The sequence below is a fragment of the Pinus tabuliformis genome, chromosome 5_2, assembly GCF_031772625.1.
Source record: "Pinus tabuliformis cultivar Carrire ecotype Pingquan chromosome 5_2, CPIR1, whole genome shotgun sequence".
Taxonomy (NCBI): domain Eukaryota; kingdom Viridiplantae; phylum Streptophyta; class Pinopsida; order Pinales; family Pinaceae; genus Pinus; species Pinus tabuliformis.
Genome location: NC_142306.1, coordinates 680,205,568 through 680,221,093, shown reverse-complemented (window position 1 = coordinate 680,221,093; position 15,526 = coordinate 680,205,568). Strand labels below are relative to the sequence as shown.

The window sequence follows — 15,526 nt, the reverse complement described above, 5'->3', positions numbered from 1 at the left end:
GAAGCAAAAGAAAACCACACAAGATCAAGAGGTTCACAAAAAATATATGATTGCATTGAGTAAATTAATCCCTGATGAGGAGGAGGCTGCCATGGTACGGAGACAGTTGAGAAACTATACACTTAACACTGGTCCATTTGAAATCATGCATGCAATTTAGAGATCGAGAGACTTTTTCTTGCCTTGAGTGGAGGAACATGCATGGAGGGGCTACTCCACTTCTACAAACTTTGGCATTGCAGGTGCTCTCACAAGTCGTAAACACTTCTTCTGCAGAGAGGTGTTGGAGCTCTTATTCTTTCATCCACAGTGTTAAAAGGAATAGGTTGATTTTAGACCGGGCAAAGAGCTTGGTTTATGTTCATTACAACTTGCGATTGTTGTCCCATTACTGTGATGATGCAAAGACTAATAAAGACCTGTTGATTTGGGACAAGAATCCAGAGGAGCCCAATTTGGAGAATGGAGTGTTGCAATTAGAGCAATTAGAGGATGCTCTTATCCAGGTATGTCCATTGTGGTATGAATTTTCCTTATAAAGCATTTCTCTAATTCATGTTTTAAATTTTTTTGTTAACTAGTGTTTTTCTTTTGCATGAATTTTTTGAGTGATTCCAGGATGATGATGATCGTGTTGAGATGCCACCCCATTTGGTCCCCTGGTTCCTAGGTTCCATGGTTCAACACCAACAGCAGGGGGTTCTTCTTCATCAGTTTCAGTGCCACAACTTCCACAGGCACCATCTTCTTCATTGCCACCACGTGGAGGCCCCTGCCCACTGACACGTTCTCTTCATGGTGGAAGGAGGAGAGATTAGTAGATATATTCACAATCTACTACTTTTTGTCATAGATTACTCATTAGACTTGTAGGCTTGTGAATTTGAATTTTGAACCTTTCTTGTCTTGGCGGTGACCAAGTGACATATTTTGTAAACATTATTATTTGAATTTTGAACATGACAAATGTTGACAGTTGCTCACTTGCTAGATAAATCATAATATGCTCTACGTTTTATGTTTTATAATATGCTTAAATGTTTTATGTTTTATAATATGCTTAAAAATTTAATGTATGTTTGTAATAGCCAGAATATAGATGATTGTTGTACATACTAGTAACTACAATGGAATCATGGATGCCATATCTATCTTGATTTATGCAAAAATATGCATTTTTTCATGTCTTCTACAATTAATTTGCTATTTGGGATGTTTGTTTTGAGTATAAATGCAAAAAAATATAAATATATATATATATAGCAGACGCTTCCGCGGACGCTTCACTTCCTAGATTTTTGGAAAATGATGCTTCCGCGTCCCCACTTCCAAAAAAAGCTTCCGCTTCGCTCTTGCTTCGTGCAACATTGGATATGAACCCCCAAAATGGAAGGATCTAGCTGTTGTCTAGACAAATCTACCTGTTGTCAAAGATCAACAAGAAGAAACCCAAAAAATCGTCCAAATATTAAAAGAAAACTTGAATAATGCAAGGAATCGTATGAAGCAACAAGCAGACCGAAATAGAACCGAAAGAGAGTTTGAAGTCGGAGAATGGGTGTTTGTCAAGCTCCAACCATACAAACAATTGTCCTTAAAACAGAAAGGAAAAAACAAATTGGCACCAAAGTTCTACGGACCTTATCAGATCAACAAAAAGATCAGCCAAGTTGCGTATGGTTTAAGCCTTCCAGAGAAAAGTCGTGTTCACAACGTCTTCCATGTCTCCTGCCTTAAAAGGGCACTAGGCGACCATTAATCAGCGCAAACAAGCTTCCATCCCTAGATGATGAGGGAAGGGCGTTCTAGAACCAGAAGGTATTTTATCTACTAGAGAAAGAAAGCTTCGACATCGTACAATCAAGGAATACCTGATCAAGTGGAAGGACATACCCGAAGAAGAAGCTTCTTGGGAGAATGAATCTTTTTGTCAACAACATCCGTCGTTACGTATGCTTTGAGGACAAAGCATTCTTTCGAGAGGAAGGCAATGTTATGTAAAAAATATTTAATTTTAGGTTAATTAAGACGAAAGGGCACGATCATAAGATCATGCCCTTTCCCATAAGGGTGCCCATGGCAGTATATAAGCCAGGGACCCTCACTGTAAACAACCATCATACACTTAATTAATAAAATATATATGTTTATATCATTTCTGAGTTTTTTATACAACACTCCCTTTCTACTGCATGTGGGTCCATCTCAGAGTATAGGCATCCAAGTAAAACATCTTGTTGCACTACCTCCGCTGATGTGGAAGGGTTGGTCTCACACGTTCCCTTATTCCTCAATTAACTCAGCATCTTTGTCAAAGCTTGAGTGGTCAACTCTACTTCTAATAGCCTCCTATTGATTAGAAGAGACTGGGTTAAGATTTTGTTGCAATGTTTGTATATGAGGGTCCTCCTAAAATAGCTTGATCGCCGATACCCTCAATGTATATCCCGATTTACTCTTTCTCACAAACAACACACATGTAGATGTCTCTCCCTCTAGAACAATGTTGCACGAAGCGGGGACTAAGCGGGGACGTTTATTGGAAGCGGACACACAGAAGTGTCATTTCCCAAAAATCTACGAAGCGAAGCGTCTCGAAAGCATCTACTAACTATATATATATATATCTATATATATATATATATATATATATATATATATATATATATATATATATATATATATATATATATACATTGCATTTATATTAAAAAAAAACATCCAAAATACCAAATTAGTTGCAGAAGACATGAAAACATGCATATTTTTACATAAATCAAGATAGATATGGCATCCATTGTACATCAATGATTAAGTATTCCAGCATCAACCATCTAGAATCTAGATTCCCCTTCTCTTGTCTAGCCTTTGTCTCTATTTCAATTCTCTAGGGATATTAGTCAACATTGCCCAATTTTGATCAAACGGCCTAATCCAAGTCTTATAATATGGTAAAGAAAGCTTAACATGCCTGATCAATGATTTTGACTTGAGTGAAGGGTATGTTTTTGCTAAGGCCATGACAAAGGAGTTCAGCAATCAACAACACCAACATTGGGGTACATATAGGGCTCGGCATTCTTGATTAAATGCCAATCACATCCCCTTATACATGATATAATCCAATGAAACGCCACAATCACATTTATCCTGAAAACTGTTAAGTCTACTGAATTTTGAATGGGATATGAAATTTTATTTTCTCCATATGATGTTTGATGAGGTTGGAACCGCTCTCAACCATTCCAAGTCATTTCATGGCAATGTTAAAAATTTAAGTAAAATGATGAAAATGAAAGATAAAGGAGAATGTCACTTTTAATTTAAGAATTTAACATTACCATTAGGGAGCATTTAGGAAGCGCCTATGGAGCATTAAGGGGCACCTTGGGAGTATTCGGAAAACATAGTTTCTCACATAACAGTTCAAAATTTCCAGAAAAACACAAAAATCCCCACGGAATCGTGTGAACCATCCAATCTGCTCACAATCCACAGTGGATACACGCCCAAACCTCCACGAATCCGCAAGGCAGCCGAAACTGTGGATCGGGACCCCGCAGATCTGATTTTCCAGAAATCGCCAAAAGATGGAGGAGTCGGAGAATCAACGACGGATCCGTACGGGACACGGTTCTTGCGACATTTCTCTAGAAAGACTAACTGATCAATTGTGCTCAACAAAACTACTTTGGTAGCCACAAATAAATCTTGTCCCAATATCATAGCACAGTCATCCAATGGAACTATTCTCAAGTCTAGGTTGCCAAATCAATGTCCTTTTCCAACAAGCGTTGGTTGAAGTAATCATGTGTTCGATTTCACTTTCGATTTCAACACCTTATAGGCATTCACATTCATCTTTGGCTCACATTGTAGATACTTAGTTGTCTTCTCATTAACAAAATTGTTTATTGCTTCAGTATCTACCAATGCATCTAGCTTACTTCCCATGAATGTCGCATACATGAAACAAAGACCTAATTCCTCTTTCAACTGTGAAGAACTCTATCATCCTTCCTTCATTATTACTACAAGTCTCCTAGTTGTCTCAAGCACTCCTCCTGGCATAGGCTCAACTAAAGCCTCGTTTACAACTAGCAAAGGTTTGTACCCTCCTACAATCGCTTCCTCCTCTGCAGGTCACTATAAGGTCTCCTCCTTGTCTTCCTATACTAGTCTAGCAAACTTCCTCGTTGAATGACAATCCCTCATAATGTGCAATCCCTCACACAAGAAGCATTTCTTCTTCTTCTTCTTCTATTTCATGAGTTTTGGCGAATGGTACTCCTTAGGCTCTTTTTGGAGTAGAGCAATCACATCTCCACTCAATTCTGCTCCTTAGCCTCTCCATGGACAATCACTCACATGATGATCCTATGAAACAAATCTGCAAAACAATTCCCTGCCTTTCTTCTTCATCCTTCAGTAAGTTGAACGCTCCATGATTGCAACAATCCCCAAACTACTACTTCTTTCAATATATTGTCTTCCAAAGTCCCTGAACCTATCTCATCCTTGTTGTCTTGGATCTGTTCTAAGTCATTAAGCCATGCCTTCTCTCTTAGATAAAACTCTACAAAATGCTCTCCAAAGTAAATAAAGCATCTGACTTCTCTAGACAACGCACTTTGTTCACCAAACACATCTAATAAAACTTGGAAGGCATCAATATCGAAATTTAATTTCTCCACCTGCTCACCCCAAGAAATCCATTGCTTTGCGATCTCTCTAATTCTATCTAGGCTTCTACTTTGCTGCTACAAAATCTGCTTCCCATCTTTCTGATTGTGTCGATGATCTCTCCTATCACAAGCCAATCAACTATATGCTCCTTGTCAACTTGTTTTTTTGTTTGTCCTATCCGGATATCCAATATCAAAATGTCTCCTCTATGAACTTGAGCTCCAACATATCACTTGTCACTAAAAGATCATCAAATTGTCTTCACTTTAGTTTTGATACCACCTCAATGGTGATAAGCTCTTGGTATCATAGCCCTGATACCACCGATCATGACCCTAGAGCATTCCTCATCTAGACAGGCACGTTGGACACTCTCTATGTGTTTGGCAGCACTAATGTGTTTCTTACCAACGACAAGACCTCTCGATTTTACTTCACTAGGACTACGCCTCACCTGGATAATGTTTTGATAAAGTTATGACAGCAAAAGTATTATTTTCTTAATCCAAAACACAAGACATCAACATAATTCACATTACATTATATTTTTAATCCAAGTCCTATTATTAACACATTTCATGCATCAATGTAACATACAACAAGTACAAGTGCGAGTCTTTTTGTCGCAAGGGTGGTCTGCGTCCTAACACCCCACCAATATTTTTCTCAAATGGTGCAGGGTTGCGGGGGAGTGCCCCCACCCCCCTCACACTCCAGCTCCCAATTTGCGCTCCAAGCAGTAGCGAGTTAGGAGCGTGCTCTCGGTAAATGAAATTATAAAAAATAATATAAAATAAAAATTAAAAAACTCCTTGGTTTTTTAGGGGCGTTTTGTCTCTTTTGCAAAAAAAAAAAAAAAATTGCAGTAATATTCCAAATACAATTTTTTTTCAAAGAAACAAATAAGTTTTGAGTGGGGCAGCCTAAGGATCAAGCCTATGGCACTAATATTGATATGTGATTCATGGTAATGTTATATTCTTAAAGTAAAAGGATGAAATCATCCATTTACTTAAATTTTTAACATTACCATGAAATGACTCAGGATGTTTGAGAGTGGTTCCGACCTAATTGGATTTCATATGGGGAAAGTAGAATTTTAGATTTCATTCAAAATCCAGCAGACTTTTCAGCTTTTTAGGATTTCAGGATTGGAGGGATTGCAATGTTTCCATTGGATTTTGTCATGTATTAGGGTATGGAACTTGTATTTAATCAAGAGCACCAATCCATCTATGTACCTTGATGTTAGTGACATTGGTTGTCGAACTCCTCTATCATGACCCTCCTAAAAATGTACACATCACTCAAACAAAATCTTGACTTGACATGCTATGCTTTTTCTATCTTATGTTAATGCTTAAAGGGTGATATTAATGACAAAGATCCCTATACAGATCCAAAGGTAATGACAAAGATACCTTTGGATATTAATGCTTAGAGGGTGATATTAATGACAAAGATCTTGATTTTCCAACAAGATTAAAACATTAGACATTTCTTGCGATGGCAAGAGGCCCAAGAATTAGCAATAGATAATAGATTTACTTGTCTTTTCTAGTTTCTAGTAGTTTTTATAACTATTGACTATTTCATATTTATTATGATATTTTTGGTAAACAATATATGACAATTTAAGTTTGAAGTTTGAAGTTGGCAATTATAACTCATTAGTAACGAATTATGAATATGATGCTTCGTGAAAGTTGAAAGTTGTTTCATTTCATTTCATTTTATAACATTTCATTTCATGATAGATATTATTTGTTGTAGTGGTTACAGTTAGCTTACAAGTACAACTTTGGTTATCAATGATGATAAATGTTATATATTGAATTTTGAAATCTTGAAACTTTAAGATTGATGAATCATGAGACTCAATATGTTGTATGTTACTATGTTACTAACTTGTGGACGTGGTTGATGAAGATTATAGCTTCTAGATGAATGTTGTTATATGGTTCAATCTATGTTTCTTATGTTTTTTATATCTAATTCATCATTCTACATGATTTTGTTGACATATGCATCAAAATATAAAAAATATAAAAATATATATATTATATAAAAAACGCTCCGGAAATCGCTCCCAAACCAGGAGCTTCTGAAAATGTCACTCCAGCTCCTGCTCCCGGCTTTCGCACCCGCTCCCAACTAACCTTGAAATGGTGTATAAAATACAATATACAAGCAACCTCACCTGATCAGGTTGCACCAAACACCTGGCTACAAACACTCCCCCTTTTCGAGTCACGCAGGTCATCAACAAACCCCTCTACAATCACCAAACACAGTCCACTTGGTCAGGCCATTCAAGCACCTGTCAGGTTGAAGCTCTCGGGCTTTATCCCATGACTACACAATTCATTCACCCTTCAAATGCTTGACTAAATCACTTTGGTTACAACCAACACCAAAGCCACACCCTTATTCTCATGCTGGTAAATTAATTAATGGAAATAACTTTGGAAAAGTAGTTCCTTAGGCCATTTCCGAAGGTGAAACTAGGTTTTACTGTGTAAAAACCCATACTACATGGTGTATTTCAATCCACCTAATGAATTATGGTAGGTGGTCACTTTTGATGTGATAACAAGATGTGCGGATAAAAGCTTCCCTATCTATAAAACGGAATGAATCTGATTGAACTCTGAGATCAGAAATTTTGATCAGCTGTTAAAAAAAATAAGAAAGAGCTTTGGTACATTAGAAACCAATAGATTATGGAGGCTAACTCCCCAAAAACCCTTTGTTGAGGTCTGCGTGAATGAAAAGAGAATATAAAATGCCTCCATATGACCTACTTCATGAAACCCTTGAGAGATGGCAATTTAGAAGTAAAGTTAATTGATATAAAGATCCTAGGCTATATAGAAGTGAAACCACCCTTTAATATAGCTAATATTGGGAAAGCACTTAGCAGTGAAACTGATTTGTCAACTTTTACTTGCAATTATTTAAAGTCATAACATGGCTTAAAGCTTCACTGCATATAACATAGAATAAAGGTAGAACACCTGAGCTGATTAAAACATGGCTCATGAACAATATCTTCAAAGAGATCTGCTATGGCCCTTGCTCTAGTTGAACTTTGACCAATATCTTGATCCACTTGAAAATAAATCTGCAGACAAAGCTTCCTTTTGATAAAATAATCAAAATTAATGACTATATTAAAATAATGTTCTCAAAATGGAAATGTATAAAAATATAAACCATAATATTAAGGTCTGAGCAATATGATAAGAAATATATGAAATAACTGGGGAAAAAGACCTAGGATGGAAAACCATTAATTAATTCCTGACCATTAAGGAATGTCCATCTCTGTTTACCTCAATAGAAGAATTTTCCTCTGATTTATTCTTCACATTTGCATTCTGGAGTAGGCCAATGCCAGATGGCAGCTTCAGGATTTTCTCTGCATGCCGCAACTCAGATGGCAAAACTGTTGCCGAAAATAAATCTTTGAACATATTTGCAAGAGAAATAGCTTCATCCTTTAATAAGTTACCATGACAGAGGCCTTCAATATAAATCTGTTTAGGGAACGCATGGTGCATATCAGTTCTCATACTCAACATAAAAACAAACTAATTGTATCTGTCAAAGCTGCTTAAAAAGGTTTGATAAAGAAAACCCTCGAGAAATTCCAGAACAATCAAACCAATTAACTACCTGGCTAAAAAGTTCTGGGATAAAAGTTATCAAGTCTGCTAGAGTCAGTGAAAGGAGACAAGAAAGTTTGTCGTCCACATGCCAAAAATCCTTTCGCAAAATCTGTAATCTTAAATATGCTGAATGCTTTAAAGGTTTCATGTTGGTATTCACATAGCCTCTTTCCATGTCCTCCTTCATCACCTGAAAATCAGTAATAATGAGCACTAACTACCATATGAAATAAGATTTTCATTTCTGTCCTAAACTTTAATCAGTTAACAGCTAGTTGATGCACATCCACTGTGATTGTGAAGAAAGTGCAGCTAGAAATTCAGTATCACTGAAATGATTTTGCAAAAAAAGATGAAGGGGCCTCCAATACGTAATTCTATACATGTATTACTAGTTAGTGATCAACCAAAGGAAATTACTTACATGTGAAGCTACTCAAAGATATTCACAATTTACATGAAAAATTGAAACTTCTTGAAGAGAAAAGGGAGGCTGACATCAACATCAATAACTAAAAAGGTTACCAGGATAATAATACAGAAATCTGAAATAGATAAATATCTGATATGTCTATAACCACTTCCAGAAAATATTAGGTATCATATCACTGGGATAGAGAAAATACAAAAATACGTTAAAAAAATATAAATATGCAATAGAAAACCATAAAAATAAAGAAAGATTGAAAATAGCATTCATCATTTCATAACTTTCTTTTCCGCAGAAAAAAAAGAAAGTACTTTATCTATAGCCAAAATAAAACACATTTTAACGTAGATGCCGTAGCATTCCACTAGCAGTATGTTACGAATAAAATATTTATAAATAATATAAATATAAATAATGATGATAATTGTAATAATGATTAGTTAATTAGTAATTAGTACTGAATAGGCATGTCTAAATGGGATATGACCTTCCATGAAGAGAAATTGCCTAGTATATAAGCAGGCCCCTCACTCTCATTTGTATCATAATTCTTATATATATATATATATATATATATATATATATATATATATATTCTTGTATCTCAATGGACATCTACATATTCCAAGTCTTTTAGAGTATTTAACCTGAAGTACGAACTTTGTTCGCTTCATTTGGTATCAGAGGAGTTCGATCCTCTGGCCACTCCACCATTGCACAGAGTCGCGCTCTTCGATCCAAGCCCTTGGCCATCGACTTTTCGTCAACTTTGTTGCTGTTGCAGTTCAAGCATTTCGCTACAATTTGGAGTTTCTCCATCTCACCATCAAGGTTTTGGCCATATAGATAGATTGATGAAAAAAAGTTACCAAAAAAATAAATAAATAGATAAAAGAGAAGAAATATATAGAAAAAAAGGAGATTTGAAAGTTAAAAATAAAAAATAAATCGAAATATATATTTATAAAGCAAAAAAACAAAAATTAAAAAAACAACTTACCCGACCAAAAGACCACTATCAGACGCACAACGGCTTATCTGCTTGGCCCAACAACACACCGCTGCAGATCACTGGTCATTCCTCCACGCTTCACTGTGTCATGCATTCATGACCCTCTGCCATCTTACACAGTCTCCAGCGCAACCACAACAAACACAAACCAGGATTCTGCATTGGCCCATTTGCAAACACGCCATTCTCCCTGTCGTTCACCACAACTCTACCGCCAAACTTCCTCGCTAACCAATTGCACACCACAACTGTTGCCCTCGCTGCATAACCGCACACCACAGATTGTCATCCCCTACATATTCGTGCCTTCTGCATTTTGATATAGAAATTAGTTACCAACCACCTCTCATTTGTACAAAAGATCTGTCGCTCAATACCACTACTCTACTACATATCCACCTGCACCATCTCCATATACCCACTTCTGTAGAGGTTGAAACGCTTCACTTGGGGGTGTAACTTTTCAAAGGAAAAGACTTAAAATAAATACATACTCTAGTTAGTGAGACATCAAATTATTTGAAAAGTAAAAACAAAGAAACATTTCATTATTTTTCAAATACAACATTTATTTATAAAAGGTTTATTATATATATATATATATATATGACCAAGTTCCTTTAAATAAATTATTATATCACCAAGTCATATTAAAGAGGGTGTCATATTTGAATTGTGCTATATTATTATAGCCTACTTAAAAGCCTAAATAATTATCAAATTACTTAGTAAATCAAGGGTTCTTTTAGTGGTAAGGAGATATATTATAAAAAAGGGAAAGAAAAACAATTATACATACAGAAGAAGGTTTATAAAAGAAAAAAAAAAAAAGAGTTAATTCTATTAAAAAAGAAGAAAAAAAATGACATCTAATTCAAAATTGAAGGAGGGGAGATTTTTAGGAGCCTCATGCTGCGCTACTCCAGTGCTATTCCAAATTAAAGGGACTCTTGCAGGAAAAGATGTTATTATTTCTATCTCTCCCACTGAAGGGAAAAATTATATAAACTCTAACCTTGATAACCAAATGGTGATTCTGGAGTTAAATATAATTGGAAAATTAGACTGCGTGGGTAGAAAACAATATGACATAACCGAATTACAATTAAACATTGGTGATTATACTTTTATATCACAATTATCTGTTCGATCCCTATGGAATGATCAAGGTGACATTATTCTGGGGTCGCCATGGATGGAAACCCTAGGTTCCTTCATCATGAATACAAACAAGTTTTTCACATTTTCTTACAAAAAGAAAAAAATGATGCTACAAGATCTTACAGTGAAGCTGAATTTAGTAATACCAGAAGACATACTAGATATCTCAAAAGTAATTTTTCAAGAAGGTAAAAAAGTACTACAAAATATGCAAAGAGAAGTTGATAAGATCACCACTGACAAAAATGAAGAAGTTTCTCAGCTCAAAGACCATAGTGAAAAATTACTAACACAAATCAAGAAGCTTAAGAAGGACAAGAAGTCATTAAAAGACAAGTTAGAGCAACTTACTCAAGAAGTATCGAAGTCTCTAGTCGTAACAGTCTAGGTTGAAGATAAAGGAACTAATACCGATCCAGTCAATATCACAACTCAAGAAGAAGACAAACTATATGAAGTAAAGATGTACTCAGAAATTGCAGTTTCAAGAACAAAAGATTCTAGTGAAGATCCAAAAATTAACCATGCAACTTCCATAGCTAAAGGAAATCAAATACTTCAAATACATCAAGAAAACAACACAAACAAGTTAAAGGAAAGTCAAATCACTAAAATTCCTTATCGACATCTGAATCACGAAAGTAGACAACTCAATCAAGCTACTTATTTAGAACATAAACAACAAAATGTTCCGAAGAATATTGAAGTGCGCACAACTCGGTCCAATAATAATAGTTCATCACAGGTTTCCAGTTACCGCAAGATTCCCCAGAAGATTAATCTAGGATGGTCTGATCCCTTCTCAGTGCGACAGTTTTGTTTGTCACTTAGAAGATCATATCAACTTGTATCAACGAAAATGACAGTGCCGAGACGAGAAAATATTCGAAACCGAAAAAAATATCAAGCGTTTTGCATCAACTAGCTTTGAGGATATAAATAATATAAATAAAATATATATATAAATAATGAAGATAATTGTAATAATGACAAGTTAATTAGTAATTAGTACTGAAGAGGCATATCTAAATGGGACATGACCTTCCATGTGTTGGAAATACTGAGAGTGTGGGTGAATCAGTATTTCTTTTTCCCACTATTGTTTTAACAGTTAAAACATATATATTCAGAACACAAGATGAACAGCAAGAATAAATGCTTTTATTAATATAAACTATGCAGTAAAATAGATACAATATATAGATGGTCACAAACAGTTGCCAAGCTCCAACTTGGACTTTGGTGAGGCTCCAACCTCTAGAGCACCAACTCTATTTTGCCAAGACACCAATCTTGGACTTAGGAGCACCAACTCCCAAGGACTTCAATCCTTCCTGCTTCTGAGGCATCAACCCCAAGGACTCCAATCCTTCTTGCTTCTGAGGCACCAACCCCAAGGACTCCAATCCTTCTTGCTTTTGAGGCACCAGCCCCAAGGACTCCAATCCTGCTTACTTCTGAGGCACCAACCCCAAGGACTCCTATCCTTCTTGCTTTTGAGGCACCAGCCCCAAGGACTCCAATCCTGTTCAGTTCTGCTCTCAGAACTCTTCTCTGCTGAGTTCTGTCTATTTACAGCTTCACTGTAGTCTCCAAACTATAGTATCAATGACAACCATGTCTTCTTATGAATGAGTCTTTACAACTCTGCACATTGCCCATGCATTGTCTCCAATAGCCTTCATGCTCTCTGTTAATGTCTTCACACAGCTCTAGTCAGTCTACTGTTAGCTGCACTAAGCTCTGCATAAAGAACAACTTCTTGTTCAAGCTTATGTTCTCTGCTGCTACTTCTCCCCTTCGACTGTCTGCTGTCCTGTTGGCCCTTCGGCCCTCTTTCTATTCTGCTGGATCCTCTCGCTGCCTCTGTCTCCTCCAGCTTATTTTCCACAGCGTTCAACAGTCTTCAACAACATTCACCGCTGCTGCTTCTGCTATCTCACACTCTGGTTCTTCACCATCCCAACAGCCACACAGTCCTCAGTTCTTGTTGTTTTTATGCATTCCATGCCTCTATCCATTCATTTCCTCTTTCTCGCTGGCTCTTTGGCTTCCTTTCTCCGCAGGCTCTTCGGCTTCCTCAACGCTCGCTTACCCTGTCAGTTACCTCCTCTCTTGCTTGCTTCTTCGGCTTCCCGAACTTCAGTTTCCTCTGTCTATCCAAGCGTTCCAATATTCACAGGACACATACAAGAGGAAGAGAGGCCACATACACAGAGAATACTTATTACAAGTTAAACCTGTAACAACGCTCCTTTTATCCATAATTATTTGACATACACAGGGCTTTACAATGTTTACGGAGGCTTTCATTCGGAGAGACTATACCATCAGGGCGAGCCCACATGTCACATTACCACCGGCATCGTTCTGACTATCGGAATCGTTATCATATGCATTTTGGCCCTTCAAACCACGCGCAAGGCAAATATGTAAATACACAGGAAATATGAGTGAAACAGTCGAAACTTATTAAAGAGCCGGACTTCAATTTTAATTCACCCGCATTTAAACCTGTCGGGTCCGCAGCTTTCATCGCTATCGGCGATCGCAACATATCGGCAGTCGTCAATGGCCGATGGCCGATGGACGCGATATTATATAAACTGTTTATAATAAGTCTGTCGGGTCCACTGCTCCTATCGCAATCGGCGCTTTCATGTGGCAGGGCTTCATAACATGTGCGATGGGCGGATGCGATAAAACATTTAACCATAACACAATCCCACGTCGGGTCCGTGTTATTATCGCAATCGGCGTTTTTAATGTGGCAGGCCTAAACCACTTGCGATACCCGCTCCGAACTGACGGATGCGATATATCATAAGACTGGTTTTAATGCCTCCGTCGGGTCCACAACCGTATATCGCAATCGGAGGTTTCGGGAGTGACAGCCCTTTGAGACCAGCGACATAGCGGATGCGATATTACATTTAGGCAGTTTATAATGGAGCCGCGGGTCCATGTTATTATATCGCCTCTCTATATATATACTCCTCCGCTCTTTGTACGCCTCCGTTATACTTTGTTTATAATATATATATATATATATATATATATATATATATATATGCTCCGCTTATGAACCTTACTCTGCCCTATGCGATATGCGATAGCTCTACTCCTCCGATAGAGTATTCCTTTGGCATTATTGCTCTGATAGCTGTGATTGTTGCGTCCCATGGATATATGGCTCCCAATAGGCTGTTAAATGCATGCATATATATGTCTGTTCTACTTTGGCATATATATATTTCATATATATATGGCTCCCATGGCTATTAATTGCATGCATTGTTCCTCTGATGAACCTGTGTGCTCCTCTCGTCTCCATTGTGGCTCCTCTGACTTGGTTCCGTCTGCTCCTCTTGGTGGCTCTGTCTCCTCCTCGATAACTCTGTGTGCTCCTCTTCTTTGGCTCTGTTCTACTCGCTTAGTTTGCTCCTGTAGTTCCGCTAATTCTGTTTCCGCATATATATATATATATATATATATATGGCTCGTCCTGTAGCTCCTCTTGCAGCTCCTCTAACTCTGTTGGCATATATATATATATATATATATATATATATATATATATATATGTGTGTGTGTGTGTGTGGCTCCTCTTGTAGCTCTGTCTGCTCCTCTTATCTCCATCTGCTCCTCTGGCTTGGTAGTGTCTTCCAAAGACCTCCTTGCATATATGAATGCCTCTCTTGCTCCAATATCGTGTAATGTGCTTTCATATGCCTCCTTATGTAGCTCCTCTTTGCTTATGGCTTGGCTATCCTGATGGCCTTGCTCCTGTCTCTTCATGAATCTGCTCTGCATCCCCTTGGCTTCATGTCATCATCTAGTATCCAGAATATTGCCATTTGACATCAATGACAACCTAGGTCAACACCATGAAGAGGCACTGCCTAGTATATAAGTAGTGTCTCTTTTTATGGAAGCTCATGTCCCATTTAGACATGCCTCTTCAGTACTAATTACTAATTAACTAATCATTATTACAATTATCCTCATTATTTATATTTATGTATATTTCATTCCTAACATTGCCTTCCTCCTCAAAAAATAATTCATCTGATGAGACCATAACCAACAATTACATCTTCAAAATAAAAACCATATCCTGACGCTCTGTAGCTATGATAAAATATATGTTTTCGCCATCAAAAAGGATCCATGATAAAAACTTTATCATCAGGCATTTCCCCTGCAAGTATCCTGCTGTCTGTGTACAACATATTCTCTGAAATGTAGCTGACAAGTAGAAGACTGTATTTTGTAAATACCAGCAGTACAGTGCCTTCTGTGTGAGACATGTGCATCTGATCTCCAAAGTAAGTACCTGTTATATAGTGTTCAAAATCTGAAAACTGCCGCTGAGTAAGATTAAGGAAACCAAAGTATATATACTGTAGAATGAAAGTCCTGTTTGGTTAATTATGCCCATGGGCACAGCTGGTGGACGCTGACAGTGCCTTCCTTGCTATATTCAATTTTCCACTGTCTTTGATCCTCTGCCAATTCTCCTTTTGAAAGCTGATCATTTCATAACTTATCAGTGAACAGCTTACA

At 37.1% G+C, this 15,526-nt stretch overlaps 1 protein-coding gene across 3 annotated transcripts in view; it reads right to left on the bottom strand.

Moving 5' to 3' along the window:
* The window catches only part of LOC149160944 (nardilysin-like), a 413,290-nt gene that overhangs the window by 37,203 nt on the left and 360,561 nt on the right, over positions 1 to 15,526 (bottom strand). Inside the window, exons 14-16 of one of the 3 annotated variants that reach the window (XR_016261820.1) lie at positions 8,365 to 8,547; positions 8,022 to 8,225; positions 7,704 to 7,826 (exon numbers count right to left, since the gene is read on the bottom strand). Coding sequence is in view for 2 of the 3 variants with exons in the window: in XM_089436839.1 (XP_089292965.1) it covers positions 7,704 to 7,810; positions 8,022 to 8,225; positions 8,365 to 8,547 (494 nt within the window). In the remaining variant the exon portion in view is untranslated. The remainder of the gene's footprint in view (positions 1 to 7,703; positions 7,827 to 8,021; positions 8,226 to 8,364; positions 8,548 to 15,526) is intronic. The other 2 variants (XM_089436839.1, XM_089436840.1) reach the window with 2 other exon arrangements.